Source organism: Hemicordylus capensis, chromosome 3, assembly GCF_027244095.1.
Source record: "Hemicordylus capensis ecotype Gifberg chromosome 3, rHemCap1.1.pri, whole genome shotgun sequence".
Lineage (NCBI taxonomy): Eukaryota > Metazoa > Chordata > Lepidosauria > Squamata > Cordylidae > Hemicordylus > Hemicordylus capensis.
Window position 1 is genome coordinate 328,964,601 of NC_069659.1, and position 27,107 is coordinate 328,991,707.

Here is a 27,107-nt window from a genome sequence, read left to right on the forward strand (position 1 = left end):
TGTCAAGAGACTGATGAGGACGGTGTTGCCCAGTCCTCCATTTCGAAGGCCACATCCTTAGCCTCTTCCCCATCGACCTCATAACTGACTCAAAACCAGGTTACCTTCGGAGGACTAAAAGATCTATGCATAATACATATCTCGCATGGCCACTTCCTTAAGCATACCCTTGACTCTACAAAGTGAACCAGACCCATTATTTGACCTGATAGAGGCAGACACAAAAGCCCCCATTTCTCTTCCTTCGAATGCTGCCCTCATGGATATTGTCAAGGCCTGCTGGGCACGGCCCTCTTTGTTTTCTCAACCTACAAAACACTTGGAATTCTTCTACAGAGGACAACCAAGCAGAAAATTTCCTACAACATCACCCCACACCTAATTCAGTGGTGGTAGGGTTCTCCATATCCAAAACCAGGACTTGCTCCTCCAGATAGGGAGGGCATAAAATTGGACACTTTTGGCAGATGCCTCTATTCTGTCTCCATGCTGCACTTCAAATTAGCCAACTATCAGACCTATAATGGGTTGGGGTGGGTTCCTAGGTTGATTTTTAAAGGAGATCTTAGATGCTTTATGGCTAGGGTGATGCTAGCTGGGATGGACACAACAAAAATGGAATTCTTGGGATGCCAGTTCAACCAGTGCCCTAGAGTTGACTGGATAACATTTGGGTGTGGGCGCAGTTGACTTGTTCAGATCTCTCTTGCCCTGAGTGCCTGGCAGGTGCCTGGTAGGTGATCTGCATTCCAATGAGACATTCTTAGGATGGTGCAGTTCCATCCAGGGACTTGTCATTGCAAGACTTTATCTATCAAATTTGTACACTGCCCCAAGCTTTGGTCTCTGGGTGGTTAACAATAGCATAAAACAAGTTTAAAATATATACAAAAACTTAAAACAATTTAACAATTGAAAAATAAACCAGAGATTAAAACCTAAATATTTTAAAAGCTGAGAAAACTTGGGTGAAGAGGTGGGTTTTCAAGTGCTTTTTAAAAATTGTCAGAGATGGAGAGGATCGTATCTCAGTAGGGAGTGCATTCCACAGTCTCGGGGCAGCAACCAAGAAGGCCCATCCCTGTGTGGCCACCAGCCGAGGTGGCAGCAGCTGGAGACGGACCTCTCCAGATGACCTCAATGGGCGGTGGGGCTCATAACAAAGAAGATGTTCTCTTAAATACCCAGGGCCTAAGCCGTTTAGGGCTTTATAACTAGCACTTTGTATTTTGCCCAGAAACCTGTTGGCAGCCAGTGTAGCTCTATCAGCAAAGGAATGTTGTGGTCTCTCCGAGATGACCTGGAGACCAACCTGGCTGCAGCATTTTGATGTTTCTTGATATGGTTAAGAAAATTTAAAAAGCTCTCTCTGCTGTCAGACATTCTCTCAGTTGCTGCTGTTAAAATGCTTTTACTTAAACACACCCACACCAAAAATTGGCTTATCCAGTCTAACGTTGAGCATGCTGAATAGTGTTTGATGTGTGCAATGGGAGGAGCAAATTTTGCCATCTTCTGCAGCTTTCTCTGCCTCCCAAATATATCCCTGAGGATCCCACAACTCTCAGGAACATATTTTGGGAGGCACAAAGGGCTGCAGGGGAATGGGGATTAGTGAAAATTGCCCTTCTCCTGTACATTTTGAAGCATTAGTTTAGATTGTGGTCACTAATGGACAGCACTGAAATCTAAGCTCATCAACATCACTAGCCTTCAAGACAGCTTTTAAGAGACACTATTTTATTCTGGCCTTCCAGGATTTTTAGATTGTTTTAATTCTTTGATTAATTGCTACTTTAATAGTTGCATGTTTATTTTGTTGCATGTTTTTATTTATTGTAAACTGCCCAGAACTATTAGATGGAGCAGCATAAACATATTTTGTTGCCTTAATCAGAGTACCAAATAGTATTCCTTTCATTCTCTTTCCCCCCTGTTAAATCACACCCTCAATTCCTTCCTTCTGTCAAATCTTTTTCCGTTCTTTTATTTTAGGAATGGAAGAGAAAAGGTAACGTGATGTCTTCAACTTCCTTCCTCTTCAGGCCATTCATGGGGTGGGAGCAGTAGATATACAGCTGTGCCAACCCTGAGATCTGACCCACAGTCTACTGCCTGAGGCTGCCAGTTTCCCCTTGCTTCATGGTAAGGCCAGCTCTACTATTGGGTTTATGTTTAGTTAGATTCATATGTTTAGTTATATTAGTTTGAGGGTAAGAATAGTTCCAGAATGCATACCTTGTTAGCCTGCAAGACCTACTTTATACTATGGGGTTATATATTACATTAGAGGATTGTCATAAATCATCATTATCATCATTCAGCCTCGGCACACGCGCACACACACACACACACACACACACCCTGGCTGCACTTCAAGCCTGTAGCATGGAATTTTAGAGCGCACATGCACATTGGTAGGAACATAATATATTTTAGTCTTACCTTTTCATCCATCTGCAATATAACGACTATAATATAATATTGGGCTGTCTGTTTCTTATCTCTTCATTTAGCACAGGAAGCACTTACAGGGACAGTTGACTAAAGAAGTACCAATCTAACCTGCTGCTGTGTTTAACAGCAGCTTGATATGCAGACCTGACCCTCTCATCATGCCACGAAGAGCATCACTGGCTGGGTTCTGCAAATCAGCTGCTGGACAAGGCCTAGGAGCAAGCCAGCCTGGTTGGCTCTAGTCAGCCCTAAACGATCCCACTAGTTGCCTTCTCAAGGCAACTCTATTGGATTAGTGGAGTCTCATTTGATCTGCTTGGGAATAGCATGCTCTTCTTGCCACTTATTCACAAGCTGCTGCCTGAACTTAGGCATATTTACTTGGAAGTAAGTCCCACAAAGTGTGAATAGAATTGCAGCCTTAAGCAGCTAGTAGAAAAGTTCTGTTATGTTCTTGACATTATGGACTGTACATTTCTGTTGCAGTTCAATTAAATGTTACTGCTTTTTTAATATAAGAACAGAAAAGCCCTGGTGTATATAGAAACCACTGGCATCATTGCAAGTGTTGTACCTTTTCTGAAGAAGTCAAATGTTGTCCAGCTCTGTGAGAGCTAACATCACAATGTCGGACTGACTACAGCTGCTGAGTACCTGCTGATAACGGAATTCTTCACTGGAAAAATGTTCTGGCAAGGCTGAAAGAATATTAAATACATTGATGTAGTTGAACTGGCAATATATATATATTTCTTCATTGGGGGGCTGGTATATCCTTTTAATTGGTGTTAGTTATGCTTGTTAGTTACATGTTGCTTTCTTACTGGCACTTTCATTAGCCTTAATGAAAGTGCCAGTAAGAAAGCAACATGTAAAGTAAAAATGCTGTATGTTCAAAGTGTATGTTCATGTGCAAAGCTCTCTACAATGCTTGAAAACAAATAGCTGTCTCACCCAAACTCCCAGGGTAAATGTGCAACCCTGTCACTTGTTTTTCACACAGGGCAGTCTCCAATTACCAGGCTGGTGGAGGCATCCACCCCTTCCTTCTCCTGTATGCACAAGCGGCCAAAACATTTACATGAATATTTACGCAGTGCCATCAATATACATGACACTTTTCAGAGCAACATGAGGAATAAAAGGTCCCTGCCCTGAGGCACTTCCAGTCGCTTTTAACAGGAGAGGACAGAAAGGTGAAAGAAGAGTGAGGCAATGATTTGCTTCCACATCCTTGCATTTGTATAGAATTTTCAAGTGAGCACTTCATATACACACACTCCAACACTCTAAATAAATTTTCTATGGCGTACCCATGGCTAATCCCGTGTTTGGCAGATCTCGTGAGAGTTCGCGAGTAGAAGCACCTTGTTGATTGGGCAGTGGGGATTCCATATGCAGATAGGGAGGAGGAGCCTGTGATGCTTAAGGACAGTTGAAATGCTACTGTTACTGGTTGGAAGATTAATTAACTTATTGAACTTATATATCGCCTAGTATAAAAATCTCTAGGCGGTGTTCTTGATTGTAGAGGAGAGGTACGCGTGTGTGATAGTGGGCAGGGGTCTGTGAAGAGAAGGGTCATGAGGGAGGAAAGAGCCCCTTTAGTAGAAGGAGGCTGCCATTGTGTGAATTAGATGAGGGAACATGATCTGTTAATTCAGGGAGGGGAAGAAAGGCGGGGAAGAGTGAGTGGAGGAGAGAGAAAGAAAAAGAAGGGAAGGGAAGAGAGAAAAGAAGGAAGGGCGAGGGATGGGCTCGAGCCTGTCGGTGGCCTGAGGGGAATGAGCGGCCATGGCGGTGCCTATTGGCAGCAAGGAAGGGCCCAGTCAACCTCAGCTGCTGTTTGGGGCTACCGAGGCCATTGGTGGAGGGAGGTAGACAGGCAGGCAAGTGGCGGGCCTGGGCCTGTCAGCAGCCCAAGGGGAATGAGTAGCCATGGCTGTGGTGGCAGCGAGGAAGGGCCTGGTCAACCGCTGCCCCTGCCCCTGCCGAGAGGTGCAGGAGTGGGGCTCGGGTGAAGGTAGGGAGGTCTCTGGGGATAGGGGGCTGCAGCTTGGCCAATAGGTGCCATGACGCTGTAGCTGTGACTAAGAGGGGTGAGGGGGATGGAGTAAAGGTGTAAGGATACAGGAAGGGCAGTTTCTATGGCCAGGTTGACCAGTCTGCTTGACAAGAGTTTTAGTAAAAAAAACCACAACCTATGCTGTGGGGCCTATGATGGCAAAAATATACCTTTTCTGCTCTCTGAGATGAGGGGGGCTGTGGCAGGGGGTGAGGGGAGCAATAAAGTACTAGCGTGCAGATCCTCTGCGTGGGTTAAGCTAGTATTATTGTAATCCTTACAAAAACCCTGTGAGTATTATTATCCCCCTATTTAAGCAGTGGGGGAGTAGCTTGCTGAAAGTTTGAACCCGGGAAGTCCTGATGTGTAGCTCATTCTCTTGGCTAATAAGCTGCATTATCAGAAGGGGTGTTGCTGAGCAAATGTAGGCACGTACACTGAGCTGTCATCTCAATTGTGAATGAGGTCTAAGGGATGTATCGGAGACTCCCAGATCCATGTCTTAGTTAAATTAAACCTTCCTAGTTCTATCCATCAAGTGTTTCTTTAAAATCTGTTTTAAAAACCTAGATAGTTTACCCCAGTAGTCTCTCACTGACCTTTGTTAAAGGTCCACAGAATATGAATCCCTCCATAGTAACTGGATGAGTAAACATCTCCAGCACTCCAATATGTGGTGCTGTGGATGCAAGAGGTGTATCAAACCCATGTAGTCTTTCATTCCAGGACTAGAAAATGTAACTGCAGAGTGATAAAGTACCCTTGCATCTTATTTCTTTGGAATTTAAAATATTTCACATGGAAGTTGCGAGTTTCTATGTGGATCTACTGTTCTGAGAATTTGTTCTGATCCTAAAATTCTGTGCTTCTCGGTGAACTTAGACAGCTTAACTCTAATTTGATGTAACTTCAGCAGAGGGCAGCAAATTCCTTCTCCAGAAAGTGGGTTTTTCTTTTAGCTTTCTCTTATGGAGTAAGATGTGAACCACTTGTAGGGAAAAAGTCACTGAAGATTGCTCGTGCTTTTTGAAAAGAAAGGGGGGGAAACCCTGAAATTTTCCAAGTGACCACGCCACATAAATTTGCTAAAATGGCTGTGTAAACTGGTTTTCTGGTCTCTAGTTTTGTGCATGTCATTTATTTAGTGCTTCCTTCTGTCTTCTCTATTAGTCTTAATTTTATTCCAAATTCCCCAAGTCAAGAGCTAAATGCCTTTTTAACCACCTGGTTAGGGTTGAGTAGGGGTATGATATGTTTAGGATTGTGCTCACTGTGCAATAGTTTTTCCCATTAAGTTGAATTCCTACTATGTGCCATTCTCTTCTCATTCTTCAAGTGTTTCTGAATCTCTGAAGGTGAACTAAAGGTTCAGTGAAATATTAATCCCAGCACAGTATCACAGGCGGCCTTGTTGGGGAGGAGAGAACCATGCCACCTTGAACTCCTTGGAGTTGATGATTATTACAACCAGCAGCAAAACTGTTGACATTACCTTTTTTAAAAAAGGAAATGCCTTCATAATAATAAATAATAATTTGTTGTTGTTGTTCTCGGCATCTTATATACACTTTAGTGTTCAAAGATTTCATATTTTTATCCTTAGAACAGCCCTGTAAGGTAAGTACTATTAACCCTGAATTTATGTATCACATTTATATGCCGCCCCATATAAAATCTCTGGGTGGTTGCAATTGCAACTGGAGGACTAAGGCTGAGTTGAGTGGCTTGCCCAAGACCAACAAGTGAGTTCATAACAGAGGTGAGATGGGAATGGAGGACTGTTCAAACTTCCTCAGTTGTATAAGGTAGAACCTTTTAGTCCATTGGGGCAGAAGGCTCGGTTGGTACCATCTGGAATGGTCCTGCTAACTTGACAAAGAGGCACGTTTTTAACATGATGATTCTCTGTATTTAGCAGCGGGGGAGTAACTGGCGCTATCCACCCCCAGCTAAGTACCTCCAGTGACTGTTGCTGGTGTCTATTTTATGTTTCTTTTTAGATCCGTCTCTCCTGTCTGCCTCCAGCGCGCCCATCCCACTCTGCCTTCAACTGTCATAGTTTCAGAGGCAGGTGGAGCTCTTGCTACTGTCCCTGTGCCGTCCCTGCACAGCGGCAACCCCCGCCGGTAAGCGCACCCACCTGGCAGGTGGCTCCAAAGGACCTGGCTGTGGCCTTGCCACCTGGAGCCAAGTCCCGCCCCTAGGTGACCCCTAGTATCTTTTGATATCTTTACACTGGTTCAATAGACGTGTTAAGTACTTCAAGGAATGGCAAGGCGTTTTGGTTTCAAAAAATACCTGGAGTGTAATGCCAGTAGTACTTGATCTCTCTGCCATGAAACTTGTTTGGCTTATTTTGGAGAGTCATCAGTCTCAGTCCTCAAAAGAGGCTTCAGTGCACTCATTAGGAAAAAGCCCTTTCAGCTATTGAAATGGATGTTGGGAGTCAAGCAGATAAGGCTGTTGACACACCTATTAACACCTCTTCTGAGAGATACAATCCCTCCTAATTGGGAAGTCAGGTTCAAAGATAATGCAGGACCCAGGCAAAGAGCCTGTGGAGAGAAGAGCAGATCTGTTAACCAAGTCTCTCCTTTCAAAGAAGCTTTGAAAGCTTCTCTCCACAGGCTCTTTGCCTGAGTCCTGCATTATCTTTGACACTTGACTGACAAAAGAACAGATAGAAAGGTATATAGAATGGATTCCAGTTCAAGAAGCTGATCAGATGGCAGGGGAAAGTGTCAGTCAAAGCATTTGAGGAAACCTGCTATGGATCTGTTGACAATTATGCAGGGGATAAGGGAACTGTCTCCCTCATTACACTGAAAAGACTCAGAATCTGATGATGTCAGATGTAATAGAGCCCTTAGAAATAAGTTCGCTTTCTATTGAGTCAGTGGGTCTCAGTGATTCCGCATGGCTAAATGAGGAAGGACAAGGAAATATTCTAGGAGTCCTTGTCCACATTACTGGTATATTCCTAGATGTGATCCCTGTGCCCCTTGGGAGCATAATGCCCTATCCTCCAGCCACTGGGGTACAGGAAGTTGGTCTAAGAAAAGCCATCCATATAGTTGTTTCTTTCAAAATCCTAGAAGAAGTCTACCTTTTAAGAAGGGGCTAAGCCAGGGTGTAAAACTGCAGCCCTCCAGCTGTTGTTGGCCTACAACTCCCATCATTTATTTTATTTATTCGATTTCTATACCACCCTTCCAAAAATGGCTCAGGGTGGTTCACACAGAGAAATAACAAATAAGATAAACAAAATGGATCCCTATCCCCAAAGGGCTCACAATCTAAAAAGAAACATAAGATAGACACCAGCAACAGTCACTGGAAGTACTGTGCTGGGGGTGGATAGGGCTAGTTACTCCCCGCCTGCTAGAGAAAGAGAATCACCACGTTAAAAGGTGCCTCTTTGCCAAGTTAGCAGGGGTAACTTGGCTACTTGGTAACAGTCATCCTTGGCTACTGGCCACTGTGTCTGGGGATATGGGAGTTGTAGGCAAACAGCTGGAGGGCCACAGTTTGATACGCCTGAACTAAGCAGGGGACAGAACTAGCAAATCTACTAATAAACCAGCTAGGAAGATCTCCAGTTCAAGCAATGTTCCTAAAGAAAGGAGCTGTAGAGAGCTAGAAGCTGGGTTGGACCGGTTTTTGTCCACCCTTGGTAAATGATGGGGTGAAAAACTGGATAGGGTGAGCCCATACCCACATCTCTCAAAACAGCTTTTTAGAGAGGGCTTGTAAAATTTTAGCTGTAATTATATCTGGTCTATAACACATGTTAATTTTTAACAGTTTTAACTTGTAATTTTAAATTTTGATTTTAACTGAGATTTGTTTTTAGTTTTCCATTTTATCAGTTTTATATTGTTTTTTATAGTATATTGGTTTTACTGACTCTGTTAGCTGTCCCGAGCAGTAGTGTATGGCTATAAATATTTTAAATAAATAAATCTGTATTGTATTTACCTAAATCCAAGACGTTTTCCCCCAAGTTGTTTGTTAGAAATGGGTGTGTGTGTCCTTAATTCAAAGTGCTGTTCCTTTTGGGTAAATACAGATATTTAACCTGTTTTTTAAGGGGATAGTTTTAAAAACAGGGTCATCTATTTGGGTAAATACATTATTGTACGAATAGCCCGATAGTGACTCATTTATACAGTCAGTATGATGTAATGGTTACAATGTTGGGTTTGGGCCAGGAAGACCTTGGTTCAAATTCCTACTTGGCTATGAAGATCACTAGAAAACTTTGGACCATTCAGCCTAATCTATCTCATAGTGGTGCTGTGAGAAGGAAAATGAGATAAACACACTTGATCTGCCTCAATAATGGTAGGAGGATGCATGATACAGGGGGGTAAGCTGTAGGTGGGCACAAGTTTGACATAGTTAGTTTTGACAGCACTTGTCACTTGTTGGGTGCCAGTAGAGGAGGGGCACAGAATCCTTTGCTTTTGGCCCTAAGTTGGTGATTAGTGTCAGTAGCTACTGTTCAGTGGCAAGGTAGGGAAAGGTATTCAGAGAGGGCCCACAAATCATGGGAGACTAGGAATACAATATGACTAGAAAGGAACTGCTTGTCTTGTCTGCTCCACTGCATGTACCAGGTATTAAACGTCCTGGTCTGTTCTGCAGTTACTTATCTCTGTGTAACAGCAGTTCCCTCTAGTGGTGCAACTCCCCCCTCATATATTTCAGACTAAATTATCCAGTGTATGCGTTACTTTTATATTTTATATTTCATTCTAATCCCCTGTGAACTGCTTTTAAATTAATGCTTCAAAAACAAATAGGATTTAAATTATATATAAAATACATAAATTGAGCATATACATCAGACAAAGATCCATATTGCGTGAAGCTAGTTGACATTGCTTTATGTTGCTATATTTTACTCTTAGAGGGCTTACCTTTTTAGCTTATATATCTTGCCTCAATCCAAAAGTCTGCAGGTTATAGATCTGTGGTTATTCTTCCATTTTATTTTAATTTTATTTCAGATCAGCAATGTAGATGGAGTGTTCTCGCTTATGGAGTCTCACTAGCCAAATATATACAAAGGGTGTGCAATCTCATTGTATTTCTTTGTAGCTTTCCACACCATCAAAGAAAGTCTACAGACTCTGGACCATTATTACTCTCAAACCAAAGGTTGACTCCCACTTTTCCCTAGTGTGTAGACTATATGCATAGTGGGACATGGGAGGAACAAACCATTCTTCATATACATATGCACCCCCCCTGCCCCCCCCGTATGAAATGCCACATGCTATATGAGGCTTCATGGATACATCTGTACACTCAGGAGCTTTTCCACACGGGGCTTTTAGTTCACATCTCTTTAGGAATGGAGGGTGTACGTTCACATATCGGCCAGATTTACTCCAAAGTCTCTGCAAGCTATCAGAGAGCACTTCACAATACAATTCGGGTTTTTCATTGTTTGTTAGAGTGAAGCCTGATTTATATCTGGGGTAAAATAAATCCACTTTTTGCATTGGTTTTTTGGGGCAACTTCGAACTCAGTAAAGCCTGCTGTCTGAAAATGCGCGAGGAGTATTTTCTGATGCACTACCCAATTGTAGAGGCAGAGGCATTCATAAGCCCAGGTAAACTTTCTGCATTATAGACCTGCACATAAGTATGAACAGGCCCAAAGGCGGTTGCTTTTTTATAGCTTTTTGTTTTGTGCTGGCAAATGACCAGATAGTGATTATTTTGAAGACATCATACCTTTAGTAACAGTTTCAGAGAGACTTGGATGAATTAACTCAGTACGTGTATTCTGCATATACAGTACTAACTTTGTAACTGTTTTCTTTTTCAGTCGTGTTTATTGTCCAGTCCTGCTCTCCGTATCTCAGAAGACATATGAAAATTTTGTCGTTATATTCAGAATTCTTACGTCAATGGCATACTTGAAAAGTATTTTTGTTGTTCTGTGTCTTCTTTCTGTCATATTAATGACATGGTTCATTGGCCCCTTCTCCCACCCTGTGGTAGAACATCCAGAGTCAATGTATTTCTATGAGTATGAACCTGTCTACAAACAGAATTTTGACTTTACACTGCGTGAGCGATTAAAATGTGAAGACAATTTATTTTTGGTCATCTTGGTAACTTCAAGGCTTCAAGAACTGAAGGCAAGACAAGCCATTAGGCAGACATGGGGCTCTCAAAAATCTTGGTGGGGGAACCAGGTTCGGACACTGTTTTTACTGGGCCAAGGAGAGGAAACAGAGGGGAACTCAGTCTTATCAATAGAAGATGAAAGCGTTCTCTATGGAGACATTCTCCGTCAAGACTTTCTCGACTCTTACAACAACCTTACCTTGAAAACTATCATGGGTTTCAGATGGGTGGCTGAGTTTTGTTCCAATGCTCATTATGTGATGAAAACTGATTCTGATGTTTTCGTCAACACTGGTAACTTGGTGAAGTTTCTTCTAAGCTCAAATGCCTCTGGAAATTTCATAACCGGATACCCGTTTGTTGATAACCCTGCCCTCAGAAAGGTTTTTTTAAAAAACTACATTTCTTATGAAGATTATCCATTCAAGACATATCCTCCATATTTGAGTGGTCTTGGTTATGTCCTTGATACCAGACTGGCTGTGAGAGTTTATGAAATGATGAGTCATATCAAACCTATTAAATTTGAAGATGTCTATGTTGGGCTTTGTTTAAATAGACTTGGTGTGAACATTTCTATGCCAGAAGACACAAATCTCTTCTTCTTAAAAAAAATTAGCTTTGATATTTGTAAATACAAGCACTTAATTGCAGTGCATGGCATATATCCTCAAGAAATGATTACGTTCTGGCAAGAAATAACAAGAGAGACAACAGTTACTTGCAGCTGACTTCTATCTTATGTACCAACTAGAAGCACCATTGGTCAGTTGAGCCAAGATTCGATGGAATGCTTCAAGGGCTACCTGAAGTGGGCAACCAAAATTACTAGGGGGTGGAGCACCTTCCTTTTGAGGAAAGGCTACAACATTTGGAGCTTTTTAATTTAGGTAAGAGGTGATTGAGATGTATAAAGTTATTCATGGCATGGAGAAGTGGATATAGAGATGTTTTTCTGCTTTCACACCACTGTGAACCAGGGATCATCCAACAAACTGGATTGGCAGGTGATTTGAAATGGACAAAAGAGAATGTTTTCACACATCACATATTAATCTATGGAATTAGGGATTAAACAAATTCATGGAGGACAAGTCTGTTACTAGTTACTAGTCATGATGACTGTATTATGTTTTCAGGTTCAGAAGCCAGTGGCTGATATACTGCATAATGTTAAATAATGGTGTAAGTTGCATTTGTGGAAATGGGCACATTATTGTATGACTACATTTGTGCAATTTTTACATGGGTTGCACATTACACTGTGTTGCACTGTGACAAATGTTTCACAATTACACTGCCATTTTATTGTTGTGCAGTATGTCGGCCACTATGTCTTTGAATACCATTTTCAGGGGAGCAATGTCAGGAGAGAGAGTGTAAGCTTTCATCTTCTACTTGTGGACTTTCCAGAGAGATCTGATGAGCCACCATGGGGAACAGATGCTTGACTAAATAGGCTTTGTCCTAATCCAACAGGACTTTTCTTTCTTTATGATCTTCTAGCTTCTGCAACTAAATTCATGGTGTTGATAAACTACCTTTTGTAAAGCTGGTCTGCAGTTTTTTCAGCTTTAGGAAGTGTTCTCCAATATGTTGCTTGAGATCTGAGGCCCTGCACCATTCTATGTCCAAATAAAAACTGTCCTGCAGCAGGGTCATCTTCTCTGTTGCACCCATTCTGTTGACTTCATTGCTAAGGAAAGCCTACCTAACTTCTTGTGCCTGATGAGGATATTTCAAAAAGCTTTTACTAGTGTGGTATTTTATTAGAGCATAACACAAGAAGAGCTCTGCTGAATTGGGCCAAAGGCTCATCCAGTTCAGTATCCTGCCTCATGCAGTGGCCAACCAGATGCATCTGGGAAGCCTGCTTGAAGTGTGGAAAAGAGAGCAGCCACCTCCTTCCCTTGGTGTTTCCTAGCACCTGATGTTTAGGTACATGCCACCTCTGATCCTGTATACCGCTACCATGGCTAGTAGCTCTTGATAGCTCCACCAATCACTTTAATCCACTTTTAAAATTGTCTACATTAGTGGCCATCACCACATCCAGTGGCAAAAAATTCCTTAGTTTAACTACGCATTTGCGTAAAGTACTTCCTTCTGTCTGTTCTAAATCTCTCAGCATTTTAGCACTAATGGATGATTTTGGGTTCTGACATCATAACAGAGAAAAACCTTTCTCTATCCACTCTATCTATACTGTGCATGATTTTATACATCTCCATCATGTCCCCCACTTACACCCCTTTTTTCTAAACTAAAAAGGTCAAAACACTGTAGTATTTCCTCATAGGGGAATTGCTCCAACAACCTGATAATGTTAGTCGCCCTTTTCTGCATCATTTCTAGCTCTACAATCCTTCTTAAAGTGTGGTGACACTATATAAGTGAGGTTGTACCATAGACTTGTATAAGAGTATTACTATATTGGCAGTCTTATTTTAAATCTCTTTCATAATGATCCCTAGCTGTCTGAAGTTACTGGTGTCACACACTGGGTTGACATTTTTAGTGAGCTATCCACCATGACCTCAAGATCCTTTTCCTGATTGGTCACACCAGCTCAGACCCACCCATCAGTGTATATATGCACTTGGTATCTTTTGTCCCAATGTACATCACTTTACACTTACACTGAACTGAGTTTGCCATTTTAAAGCCCATTTATTTAGATAGAAGAGATCCTTTTGGAAGCTTTTCACAATCCTTTTTTGTTTTTAGCATCCTGGATAATTGGGTGTCATTAGCAGACTTGGCCACCTCACTGTCCACCCCTAACTCCAGAGCATTTATGAACAAGAAGGATAGAGAAGTTATGAACAAGTTTATGAAAAGTTATGAACAAGAAAAAGCACCTGTCACAATACAGATCCTTGTGGTCCCCACTTTGCACACCCTTTCACTGAGAATAGTCTGTCTATTCCTCCTCTCTGCTGTTTGTTCTTTAGCTAGTTTACCAGTCCATAAGAGGATCTGCTCTCTTATCCCCATTTATATTTTAGAGCTTTATCCCTTATCCACAATTTAGATGCCACTACTGAAAAGGCTCTATCTCTACAAACCACACACATTGCACTCCAAAGAGATATGGAACAGGGCTCCAGATGAAGGCAATAATAAAAATGATTAGCAGAAGAAGCCACAAATAGAACACAGGCTTCCCAACCCGTGGTACTCTAGATGCTGCTCAACTACAACTCCCAACATCCCTAGCTACAATTTTTTTTTGTGGCTGGGAGTTATAGTTCAGCAACATCTGGAGTATCACAGGTTGATACCCCCTGAAGCCCAGTTCTATTTGTGGCTTCAGCTGTATGAACCTACCTTCTTACTTTGATCATTTGGAGCCCTGCTCCATATCCCCTTGGAGTGCAATGTGTGTGGTTGGTGGATACATGAGATAGAGCCTTTCCAGTGGCATCTAAATTGTGGAACTCATGCAAGGTAGATTCATCTGGCTCCTTCACAAATGGAAACTATTGGTTAGGACTCTGCTGTATTAGAGAGCATTTGGAACAATAGATCATGCTGCCTGGCTATATTACATTCCTTGTCTGTGCCTTTTTGAGATGATGTTCTAGTATGTTTTTAATTACTACTTATATATTTTTAAATGTGTGCTATATTTTTATATTTGTGTTGAATTTGTATGTTGTGTTTGATTGCTTTTATATTATTGATCCACAAGGCAGCTTTTGAAAATCCAGGTGTTTAAATAAAATAAATTCACAAAATGTTTGGATGTTCTCAATTTTTCTTCACCTCTGTTAATGTTTAGTCTTCAATTCAGCTGCTGGTATTTTAGGAGACATTTGCTGCTGTATGATTGTTTTTAAATTCGTTGGAGAATTTCTTAATTATTTGACTTCATATTGGCTTTATTGTCATTTGTTGATGCTGGTGCCTTGGAAAGAAAATGCACAAATACAGTAGAACAAAATAAAAAAGAACCCACAAACAGAATGTGGTGGGCACTCCTAAAGCTTTGCTGATGTTCAGTGCTATTAAATATTGGTTGGGAAAAACGTTTGGCATGAGTGTTAATAGGAAAAGGTCACCTTGGTTAATGTGAGAAAAGCAAGAATAAGCACTGACATACTACACAGGCAGAAGAGTGCCTGTGTATTGTGGTTGGAAAAGTAAAACCTATTGAGCCCGTTCTCACGATTCCATGAGTGGGCTTAGGGTGGGCAGTGGGAAAGGCAGAAGCAGCAGCTTACCTTCCCCACAGACAATCTAAACAGAGTTGCTCGGCACGGATCTTGTGCCCAGAAGAGCTGCTGACGCCTCATGCAGCATGGAAGTGTCAGTGGCTAAGATGCGGCTAAGGGAGCACTCACTGCCTTAAGTAAACACGGCTAAGGGAGTAACCCGCTCCCTTAACCTCGTTTACAATGCGGGTTCCCTAGATGGGTTTGCTGATGGGAGCCACACGGCTCCCAGCGGTCCTTATGGGCAACCAAGCCCGGACTTGGCTTCCTTAGCCCAGTCTTGGCTGCTCATGAGAACAGCCTCATCATGTTTCACCCAACCCACTGACTTTCTGTGCTTTCTCAAAGCTTTTCCGTTTCTGTATTTGTGCTAAAACAGGCACTTATAAATGCAGAATTGCCTGCTGAACAAATCTACCACTTGGTTTTTTTTAAATGAATGTGTAGAAAAATGGCTAAGTTACGAGGAGCAGAAGTTGAAAAGCATATTTTAAACCTCAATGCCATGTTTGGATCTCCCCCCACCCACCCTGCCCCATTTGCAATGGAAGATTTTGCTAGCTACTAGTGAAGCTCAGACTGATTCAATTTCTTTAAGAAAGATGACTTTCAATACCCTTCTGTACGATACATTTTCATGGATTTGTCAAAGTTGTGTTGAATTTCTACAAATCACATAGGCCTCTGCTTCTTAGCTGTTACTGCCTCATTTTGACAGCGGCTGCCTCCTCCATTTTACTCCAGATCTGCTAGGCCTCAGTGCTCTTTGACTTTTATGATCCTCCAACCTTGTACCTCCATAAGGTGGAAGGGCTGATGAGTTCCTTGTAAGAGCCAGAGGGCTCTGGACCTTTAATGAATGAATTAATCTTTATTTCAATCACAAACCAGAGAAAGGAAGACTAAATACTACTAACATATGAATCAAACAGTTTAAGTATAACACGAGTTAAAATAGAAATAACAAATATTCCAATCAACTTATCTTCTGTTGAGCCTTCCCTGCTGTAAGGCAAAACTTTTGTTGCACTTAAAAGATAACATATCATTCATATCAGATATGTGGCAGACATTCAGTAGTTGCAACTTTGCCTAGCATATGAGAGTGCAAGCAGCATCTGTTGATATTGCCTGCACTTCAGCAGCTTGGCATCCAGAACTTCATTGGGTGCAGTTCCCATCACCAAATGTTGGGGAGCAACTCTGCTGGCTGAGCTTCTGCCTGTCATTCACTGTTAGACACACAGCGCTGGTTGTGATGGAAGCAAATAATGCTTCAACACTAAAAGTCACCATGCTTCCATCATTCCTGGAACTTTGTGTCTAACAGCTGAATGACAGGCAGGAATGCAACTGATGGCGTTTCCTCCGGCATTTGGAAATGCAAACTGTACCTGTTGAAGTGGCTGTCATACAATTGAAGCACAAGCAGAATATCAGCATGTGCTGCTTACACTTGTATCCTAGGCAAAAATGCAGCTGTTGAATGTCTGTTGGTCATGTGAGCCCTCTGGCCCCATTATCCCACCAGAGAATGGGACAACCACAGTACACTATATCTCATTTATCCCTTTGCTTAGAGACAAGCAGTCATTGGTCAGCATTCTACATCACTGATGTGCCTTTGTCTGGAAGAATTGGTTACTGCTAAAAGTGGTAACAGGGTAATAACCTCCTGATCCATGTTTACTTCCTTTAGGAACATAGGAAGCTGCCATATATTGAGTCAGACTATTGGTCCATCTAGCTCAGTATTGTCTTCACAGACTGGCAGCGGCTTCTCCAAGGTTGCAGGCAGGAATCTCTCTCAGCCCTATCTTGGAGCTAATGCCAGAGAGGGACCTTGGAACCATCTACCTTTAAACACACACACACCTGATTAACACACATCAGGTTCAGGGCAAGTGTTCCAATTGACATTTCTGCTGGGCATCCACACCAGCCCATTTGGGGCATTTCATCAATGATTTTTGTAGGGCAGCATATCATCTCAGGCTGAAAATCAGGTCTCATGTCTCAGTGGCATGGCATCATGGACTGTTGAATTTACTTAGGATTATGACTCGTTTTTTGGAGTTCGGTTGGAGCTGCCACACCCATAACTATCCCTATAGTTATAGCTATGGAAGCAGAATTATGGATTTGCAGATTCAGAACTAGAGGTGAAAAGGCTGTACTTTGATTTGAATAGCGTATTCATATTGGGGGGGGGGAGCACTGTATGAGCATCCCTGCAGTTAAATGAGGGAGCACTTGGGCTGCTAGAAGAGTAGGTGTGAGTATTGCTGTGTGATATCGCATACAAATGTGATGAATATATACCAACAAAAATTTCCAAAGTGGCTTACATGGATATAAATAAATACACTTCCTAATTGGTTCCTGCAAATCTCATTTTACCACGTTCCATGCAGAACGTAAACTGTAATTGAGGTGTTAGTGTGTGTTTGTGACTGTGTGTTTGTGACTGACTGTTTGTGTGTTTGTGAGGTGTTAGTGTGTGTTAGTGACTGCACTGTTTATCTTCTTGCAAACTGACTTCATAAAAAATCACAGTGCAAAGCACACACAGGAGATCACTGCTTCTTGGGTTATGTGACTGCTGACTGCATTATGGACTAATAAACAATATTCTCTCTAGTCAGAGACCCAGAGCATCCACGGGAGTATGGGAGACATTAGAGTTTGCTAAATAGATTTCTGCATTGGTCACATGTGGAACAAAAGAAATGTGCATATAGCAAGGGAAGAGATGTCATTATTGTAAACTTCTAACTCTTAGTTCATCACTTTATCAGCAGCCTCTAGCCTTAATGCCATCTGCAAAGAATACCCCGATGAACCCTGTTCCTTTTCCAAAGAGGGGCAGAGAATTCCTCGCATTTGCCATAGTTTCAGCAAAACAAGATGAAGTATGTGGCCTTAGTGGATGAGTATGTCTTTATGAACTGTTGCCCTATATCAAATGAAGACGTATATATTGAAAAAGCACGAACTGGCTGCAAGATGTATAATATGGAGGTGGGGGGAGCTTGTTTATTTAAATATGCTTATTTTAAAGCCTTTATTTTCATTTTAATCATACAACCAAGGCAATGCTTTCTCAGTAGTTTACACTTTCGGTAGACATTAATACAGAATCTGTAATTGCATGAAACATTTATTCTTTCATACATGTAAAAAAGCCCCAAAACACAACTATTTCTAATGCACACACAGAAGATACCATAGTTACTGACATCTATAAGTGACATGAGTATTGTCACTTTGAGGTTATACTACAGCAAACGTTATATTTACATTTTCATTTGACCATGTTTCAAATTGTCTCTTAGAGACAGATGTAAAATAGGTACAAAAGAAAACCTCTACTAGTACCAAGAATGATGAGGTTTCACTAGTTCCTCCTTTTAATTGTGCATAATGGCTAATGTTTTGATAGGTTAAAGTTGTTATGGTTTAACTGTGGATACTACAATGGGTTGGTTCCTTCTTAAATTAGTAGTTGTGTCCAAAAATATTTTTGAAGTTCCAGAAATGCATATTTGTATCTTCAGATGTTTACAAATATAATCAACACAAGCTGTATGTGCTACAGATGTCTGGTTTGGCTTCCAGAGTATTCCAGTGGATGTCTTGTCTGAAACACAGATGCACACACTACACACTGCTATGTATGCCTCCATGCATCTTAATGCAATTGTGTGCTTGTTTCCGAAAGTTAATTCTAGAAACTGAGCTAAGCAGAAAGCGCTTGGGTGGCTCTCTCAGACTTTATTCCTATAGCCTACATTAGAAAGGCCATGGGCTCCTATGGATAAGCTTTGGCGACAGTGGCACAATCATTCCTGTTCTTTCTCTGTTACTGCACCAGCATAAGAGAATGTACGAACCATGTTCTGATGTACCTACAATAGGTTCATCCACACAATCAAAAACTGTGTTCTACCTGGGTTTAGGAGCTTTTCTACCTGGGTAGCTTTTCCTCCTACCTCGCTTCACACAATCACATCTACCCTTTTACCTTGCTTCCACACAAACGAAAATTGGGAGCACACACAGCTACAGAAATCAGTATTTGATTGTGTGAATGACCTCAGTGTCTCTCAAAGATAGATGCACCTGTTAATCTTTGCTAAAGCAGGACAAGTGGTCTTTCTCAGGACTTAATGCAAGGGGCTGAGTAGTCTGTTCCTGTTGGTGCTGGGACTATGCACTAGCCAACACTATAAAAATTTAGGCTTTCTGTAGACAGTTTTAGTACAGCAACTAGGGATACTGTATCTAATCCTAGAAGTAGTGTAGTCAGTTTAAACTATAACCCAGCTAGATTTTATGAAGTGGCAAGACTAAGGGTCAAGCTTTGTCTTGAGTACCTAGCTGCTACTTCTTGTGATTATGGATAACAGCCAGGATGCACACTGGAAGCCTGCCCAAAACCTTTATTTAATTTCAATTGTTCCAAATCTTAGCGCTTCCTATTGTAGTGACTGGGTCATCTTATGTAACACCTGTAGAAATTTGGCTCTTTAAAAAACAACAGTATTCTGTAATTAGGGGCAACAACTCATCTAAAACATTAAGGCAGACTCATTTATAGCTGGGAAAGTTAAAATATGACTGTAACTTTAAGAGAAACAGCTCCTCCACACCAGAAAAAAGCCTAGCCATGCTGCTCACTTTTAAATGAGGTGTTTATATCATCGAAGGTAAATTGTATTCAGTTAATGCCTGTGTATTTAGTTTGCAAGTCAAAGTGAGTTTAAAATGATGGCATTGCTTTACTGAAAATTACAAGCAACTGTCCAACTGCTTTCACCCACAAAGAGAAAAAATATAGTAAATCAACATGAGTTTTAATTAATTAAATTTGCAAGTGCATAAAACAGTTTGAAAGAAAGCGTTCTTTCTTTACTTTTATATGATGCACAAATCTCTTCTGGCAGGTGTTATCTTTGCAAATGCATTCCATCTTGTGTGAAAGAAGAGGAATGGTTCTTCCAAAATAATGCCTGCTACCCATGGTTTTGCAAGCATTTGTAGTAAAAATATTAAATGTTTTTTTAAAAGGTCTTCTAAATTAATTGGGGTCAATGTTTTAATCAACAGAAAGAATTTTAATCAAGTAATTTGATGAATCAATTAAATTTTACAGCCCTAAAACTGTATCTAGATATCCCCCCTGCTGTATTCCTATTTTTTTTGTCAGAGATTGCACTTATTCACTAAACTGTGGTGCTAGATTTAGGGAGCGAGGGGCTATAGCATGCAGAAGTCCTAGGTTCAATCCCAGCATCTCAGGTTAAAAGAATTAGGCAGCAGCTGCTGGAAAAGATATTGCCTGAATCCCTGGAGATACATCCATATTAAAAATGTGGTGTTAGGCTTCCTAGGTTTGCCTCAGATGTAAGAACCATGAGGTTACAGCAGTTATAGCATCCACGGCAGGCCAATATAGGTGATTTAAAAGAGATTATAGGACATGTTTTGATAAAAGCTAGCATTCACCATCTCTTCAAAAACATTTCAAATAATCACACATGCCTTTCAACCTTCCTATTTTGAACATTTAAATTCCAGCCAAAGTTGAACGCATGTATCTCAGTCATTTCAACAAGAAAGATTAACATTTGTATTTAGCAATCCCATCAAAATTAATGGGGCTTAAAAGTGCTTAATTTTGGCTGGATCATGCTCATACATTTCAGTGCAACTGAAATACCTTTATGTTTCTGCAGATTGTGCAGAAACATAAATATATAGCCTGCATATTCTATCAGTTATGACTGTTAAACTAGCTGCTCTAGATGTTTTTCAGTGGCCGACCTCAAGCACTGCATTATGTGTCGAATGATGTGCTGTGAGGCTGCTGTCCCTTTCCAAGATAGTGGCAGCAGGGCTGCACCAAACGGGCAGTTTCCCAAGCAGCGTGATGGTTATACCGTATGGCATGTCTGCGCTGCACCAAAATGGAATTAGAAACTGAATCAGATTCCCTGCAAAAGATTGTCCAAGTCATGTTTGCGTAGGAATATCCTACATTTTTCAAGTGAAATGATGATTTCTGCTCGTCCATTAAGCCATGCCTTGTTCTCCTGTTATGTTTTTATTTCCTGGTATAGGAGACTTTCCTACAAGATGAAAACTGTAAACACATCTATAAATATGCATATACAGCTATTAATTCCTACTGAACTCATGTACAGTGTGAGACTGTTTTTCTTTTTATATGGGTGGCTGGGCAAATGAGGCCTTTTCAACACTTGACTGAATATAACCTGTATACTGCAATTGTTTGTGGCCTACTGCCTGCTATTATGAAATTTTCCTCCCTTAGCTACTAAAAATTGCTTTCAATAGAATGCGAATTAACAAACACACTTGCAGGTTCTTTTAATATGCAATGCCCTGATTAATAAAATTTGTTTTGCAGCTGATGTCAAATCTCCATTTTTGTTTGCTCATTTTTTCCTAGCTACTGGCTGGCATTTGTAAAGCATAGTAGCTATCAAGTTGCGTAAAGGAAATGTAGTTTGACTTTCTGATCAAAACACTGCAGGGAGGGGAGGATAATTTTTCAGTCATCCTTCCCTTTCACTAATACTTGCTATGGTTTTAAACGCTTAGAACTATGAGCTGAATCTAAAATGAGCTAACTTTTAGCCATGGCTCTAAGGAAGTTCCAGTTGTGTATCTATTCCTGTGGTAGCCTGCAACCTTTCTAGATGCAAGATCCACCTTTAACTGCACCTTGCAGTTAATGGATCCACCTTAATTCTATTATCTTAATCAAAGCAGGCATGCAGCATGATTTTATGCACACTGTGCAGCGCGTCATAGCCGTGCAAGAGCACAAGCGCAAAAATTGTGCTTGTGTGACAGGGCAACCGTTATAATGGCTACACTGTAGCACAACCCCATTTGTGCAATTTTTGCGCTTGGGCATCAGCAAGCATGTTACATTCCACCAGATGAATAATGTGGTGTAGTATGTCAGGCATTATTTTCATCTTTACTCTATCTAGCTCTCTTGAGCAGTCTTCTCTTCAACCTCACAGTCATGGCTGTCACCACTGCAGCCCTCCTAGTTGATAACCAATGTTACAGAAGCCTAAAGAGATCTTAGTGCTTCCCTCTTGAGAAGCAGCTTTATAAAGCCACTCCAAGAGAGTTAATGCAAGAGGAAAGGAGAAGCAACACCACCCTTCAACTCCGGAGCCAGCTGTGCTGATCAAGATTCTTAAAAGCTCTGGATCTCAGCCAAACACCACCCACCTTCACCCACCCTGTACTAAAATTGCTGTCAGTGAGGTTTTTTGCAAAAGAATTGAGGGACCTGTCACACAGCAAAGGAGGGGATGACAGGGGTGGGGTGCCTGTTGTTGCAAATGAGGCAAAGTGTGACAAAAGGGGCAGCAGGTGATTAAAATAGCCTTGTGTAACACACTTAGTGGTGGTCCCTCTCCCGTTGCCTATCATCTTGTTAACAAAACATGTTTGTTTTGCTACTGTACATAGCGTGAATTGGCCCAAAATGAAGTAAGGTTCTCAACAAGAACTCCCATTCCTTTTTGGGAATTGAATAGTACTTTTAGTTCTGATCCTACTCTCACGGAAAGTTGAAACCAGCCTTCCAGTGATCACAGCTGGAACTCTTTACTTATATCCCTTTTTTTTTTTTTTACTCTAACAAGAAATCCTGTCATTTTCTGTATTGCACTGACAATCTCCCAAATTCAACACAACCCAACGTGAGTGGTTCTGCACCACCCATGCTGCTGTGTGTGTATATGAAATTTTGCCCTTGGTGTGGAATAGCCTGTTCCACTGCAACTTACAATTGTGCAAACAGTTGCACAACATGACAGCCGTTGGAAATAATGGACTTTGTGGTGTGTTTGTGCAATTTTAAATCATAGAACAGGACTGTTCACAAACACCATGGATGGTGTTTTAAACACATGCAGTGGTGCAGGTGGTGATGCATCATGCACATTAGGTTGTGCTGAATGCAAGTCTTCCTAAATCAGTACCAATGGAAGTTAAAAATTACATGGTGTAGTAGTAGTTAGTGGAGAGGGCTGCAACTCTGCTAGAGAACATAGGAAGCTGCCATATACTGAGTCAGACCATTGGTCTATCTAGCTCAGTATTTTCTTCACAGACCGACAGTGGCTTCTCCAAGGCTGCAGGCAGGAATCTCTCTCAGCCCTCTCCTGGAGATGCCAGGGAAGGAACTTGGAGCCTAGATGCTCTTCCCAGAGCGGCTCCATCCCCTGACGGGAATATCTTACAGGGCTCACATGTCAAGTCTCCCATTCATATGCAACCAAGGCGGACCCTACTTAGCTAAGGGGACAAGTCATGCTTGCTACCACAAGGCCAACTCTCCTCTCCATGTACATGCTGAAGGTCCTGGGACTTTCAAGAATGCCTTTGAGTCAAGCTGTGATTTTTTTAAAAAAAAATCTTGCTGTTTCACCTCATCCATGAATTATTATCCAGGATATTTGTTTTACTTTTCAAAGTTTGCACCAGCACAGAATGGCTACAAATGTATGATGCATATGTACAATCCCTAACGTCTCCATGCTCTTGTAGGAACTGTAGATTGCAAGTGTACCTTAGTCAGGTTTCTGGGACTAGTACTGGCATTCACAGCAGTGTCAATAGCGCTGAAGCAGAAAGCTCCACAGAATGTGTTTCAAAGAAGAGGTGATGCTTCTTGCAGGAGGCTTTAACAATGATACGGATGCTTTGGTGTACTCGATCCTTTCGGTGTTTTTCTATGCTGCCCTTACTCTCCAAGTCATTCTGGGGACTGGCACCCTGGATTGATTGCAGGTGATCTTAACTGTCTTTAAAACAGCACACCTGGAAACATTTTGGATTATCTACACCCAGTGATGTGTAGCAGTAGGTCAGCATAAGAAGGGTTGCAGGTTGGCAGGAAGTCTTCGGGGCCCCTGCAATGATTGCACAACAGATTGGGTGTGGAGGGGGTGGTGGTTTTTGTTTCTTTTCCCTCCCTTCAAAGGCCCTTTCCTCTTGCAGGAATATGTTCCTGAAGGCTGTGGAACCCCAAACGCATATTCCTGCAAGTGGAAAGGGCTTTTGGAGGGAGGGGGGGAAAGTGAAAATCACTCCCAGCTCCTCCTCCACTCAGCTCTGCAACGTGTTATCATTGCAGAAACACTGGAGACTCCCTGTGGAGGCACAGCCCTCCTTACATGATGCTGTGCATCATATCAGCCAACATTGTCTTCTATAGCCATTCAGGCATTTCCTCTACATAGCTCATATGCTTGTATTTATTGTGGCTGGGGATGATGGGAGTTATTGTTTAACAACAGCTGGTGTGCCAAAAGTTGCCTACCCCAGTGTAGACGGCTCAGCACTGAGCATCAGTACGGGAACACATCTCCTACTAACAACCGAATACAGGGCTTCATCTTGAACAGGAGAATCCTACAGCTCCTACACAACACATCACCAGCACCACAATGCTGATGGCACAAAAAGGTTTAGAAACCTAAATACTGAAGCAATTTCCTTTTTAAATGTTTTCCTTCTACAGTCTTAACTGTTTAGCTACAAACAAGTCAAGAACCCTGTTGTATTGTTTTTTTTGCTAGATACGTTGGTTCTTTCAGTTAAATCAGTTATTGCGTATTAACATGAAAGCAACAAAATATGGACAGGAAGAAAGATTTTGTATGTATTAACCTATTTGAATCTGCAAGTTACAAGTTAATTTATTCAAATAACATAAGCAATATAATTGCAGTGGGGGTAAACAAGTGCAAGGAATAGGAGGAGGAGATAGTAACTAACATACTAACTTTGGATATTTTAAACCATCACTGAACTATCTTCAAGCCATTCATCTGCTTCAGGGAAACAAGAAGACACATTCCTAACTGCCCCAGAGTTATATGGGTTATCCTTCAGGGTCTGCTATCTATAAAAAGTGAAAAGAGTAGGAAAGAACACTTTCAAGTCTAGCAACATCCCACCTGCACATTAATTAGAACTGAGTAGCCATGCTCCACAATCTGTGTAAAGCCCCAGGTGTGGATGGCCCTCTCACTGCCTTCCATCAAAATGGAAATATCCAATCCCAGGGCATTTTCCACTGCACCCACTCAAAATTCCCTCTCTACATAAGAGAACCCGAAATCCCTACACACACAGGACTTCGAATTAAAGCCTGTACACATGATGCAACATCCCACAACCAACTAGGTTTCCTCTTCTCTTTTGGCAGAGTACACTGTACAGGTGGACAGGAATTGCACCCATGCATTTTTCTACTCATAGCAATAAATAATTCTGCACACACACCACAGGTGCTGATCATGACCCATATCTAACTATGAGCTGGAGTTCCACCAGTGACCAGCTGTGTTGATAGTGGTTCAGTGGAAATCCTTCTTGGAAGGAAGGAAGGCCCTGTCCACTGGCACAAAGTATCTCTTCTTGTATTATAGCCTAAAACAACACAGCCAAAGCAAATGTTATGAAAGCAACAAGCGCTCCAGACTCCTATGGTGCTTCACTGACATACCCTGCCCATTTTTTTTAAACCATTGCTTCATCACATGATGAGAACTGTAGGAGATTACACAGCCAGAATACATCTAAATTATCTAACAATACTGAAATTGGAAACGCCAACTTTCCACAATGAAAGATACAATATTCACAGGCTTCAAATTACAGCAAAATGTAATCAACACTTTTCATTCCTAATGTTGACCTTTAGACTATTTACATACTTAGGCCACCAGAATTATTTTCCCTTCCCAAATCCTTTGAACTAAGCATCAGTCCTACTGAGAAGCTGCTTTTTAGGTAGAAGGTTCTCATTCATCCACATGCCAGCCTCTTATCTGCTCACATGTTAATAACTGAAAATAAATTCTAAAGTATTATCTAAGAAACTCCTGTCCTAAAAATTCACTTGACTTTCTTGATAGCCTCTGGTTTATATATGTTGTACAATCACAGCCCAACCCTGATATCTGGCATGTCTAGAAGCAAGAGTTAATTAATCCTGTCGCCGCAATTTTCTGAGGAACGAGGCCCCTAGAAGCAACCTGTTGTTAGAAATAAAAAGGCAAAGCATCATTAAAGGCATGTACAGAGACAGTATAAATAAGCGCACAGCTATGGACAAGCTCCACAGCTTCTTCCTGATGACATGGCTGGAAGAAGATGCTTAACCATGGAGAAAGAAGTCTTTTCTGTATCAACAGTTTCCTCCTTTTCATTCTATGGAAAGACAGATCAATAATAACAAGTCTCTTTGCAATCTGCCTTCCTGCTTCTGCAGTTTAGAAATCAGAAAGCAGTAGCATTAAAGAGTGTGATGCAAAATGGAGAGAGTTATGTTGGTGACAAGCCCACATAATTTCCATTGCTTGGTTACAAGGAACAGGTTTTCTGCTCTTGCCTCCTGTGAGGCTGGTCCAAATGCTGTTGCAAACTTTTAGACTAAGACGAAGAAATCGGAGGTATTCTAAATAACCAAAGCAGGAGTCATTAGCCTTTAAAATGGAAGATTTTTTCTAAGCTTAAAGAGCTGGAGGAAAGAACATGTGGGGGAACACTGTTTTTGAACAATGGTTTTGAATGTGTTTGCTGCGTAGCGCTTTACTGAAGAGTGATTTTCCTCTTTCCTTTTTGGATGTCCAGTCTTAATGCTAATATACTTGCTACAACTGTCTACTATGTCAAAGTGTAAGGGTTTGATGAAGAGGTTCGCCAAAAGAGATGCAGAAGGACATGAGAAATTTACTGGTCTTCTGTTTTACTGCTGTTCTTGAACTTCACCACCATGACAGTTATGTTGTCAGGACATCCTCTGTAAAATGACTGGAGGACTATACTTTTGGCTCCAAAGTGTGGCTCATCCAAGCGTTCTTTGATGAACCGAACAGCCTCCTCATTGCTAAAGGCATCCCACAGCCCATCTGATGCTAAGATCATGAACTCTGGCTGGAGTTTGTCCAGGTCAAAGGTCAGAATATCAGGGTCAGGGATGACAACATTCAGATTTTTCAGTGGATAATCTCCAAGGGAGCGGGACATGGCCAGGATCCCCTGAACACGCCAGGAACCATTAAAACTGATGAAACCACCTGCAGGGGAGAAAAACACACGTTATTGAATATGGCATTGGGCCCATAAGCTGTTGTGCCCCGGGTTAGAAAATTAGTTAG

The 27,107-nt window shown here is 41.5% G+C and overlaps 2 protein-coding genes across 6 annotated transcripts in view; one reads left to right on the forward strand and one right to left on the reverse strand.

The window, feature by feature from the left end:
* B3GALNT1 (beta-1,3-N-acetylgalactosaminyltransferase 1 (globoside blood group)) overlaps positions 1–14,410 on the forward strand; it is a 62,766-nt gene extending 48,356 nt beyond the window's left edge. For 2 of the 3 annotated variants that reach the window (XM_053305753.1, XM_053305754.1), the window contains exons 2-4: positions 1,996–2,145; positions 6,523–6,648; positions 10,362–14,410. In XM_053305753.1, coding sequence (XP_053161728.1) covers positions 10,444–11,397 — 954 coding nt within the window. In that variant the 5' untranslated portion in view covers positions 1,996–2,145; positions 6,523–6,648; positions 10,362–10,443 and the 3' untranslated portion in view covers positions 11,398–14,410. The remainder of the gene's footprint in view (positions 1–1,995; positions 2,146–6,522; positions 6,649–10,361) is intronic. The other variant, XM_053305755.1, reaches the window with a different exon arrangement.
* A 3,482-nt stretch (positions 14,411–17,892) lies between these two features.
* The window catches only part of PPM1L (protein phosphatase, Mg2+/Mn2+ dependent 1L), a 312,849-nt gene continuing 303,634 nt past the window's right edge, over positions 17,893–27,107 (reverse strand). For all 3 annotated transcript variants that reach the window (XM_053307876.1, XM_053307875.1, XM_053307877.1), the window contains exon 5: positions 17,893–27,026. In XM_053307876.1, coding sequence (XP_053163851.1) covers positions 26,680–27,026 — 347 coding nt within the window. In that variant the 3' untranslated portion in view covers positions 17,893–26,679. The remainder of the gene's footprint in view (positions 27,027–27,107) is intronic.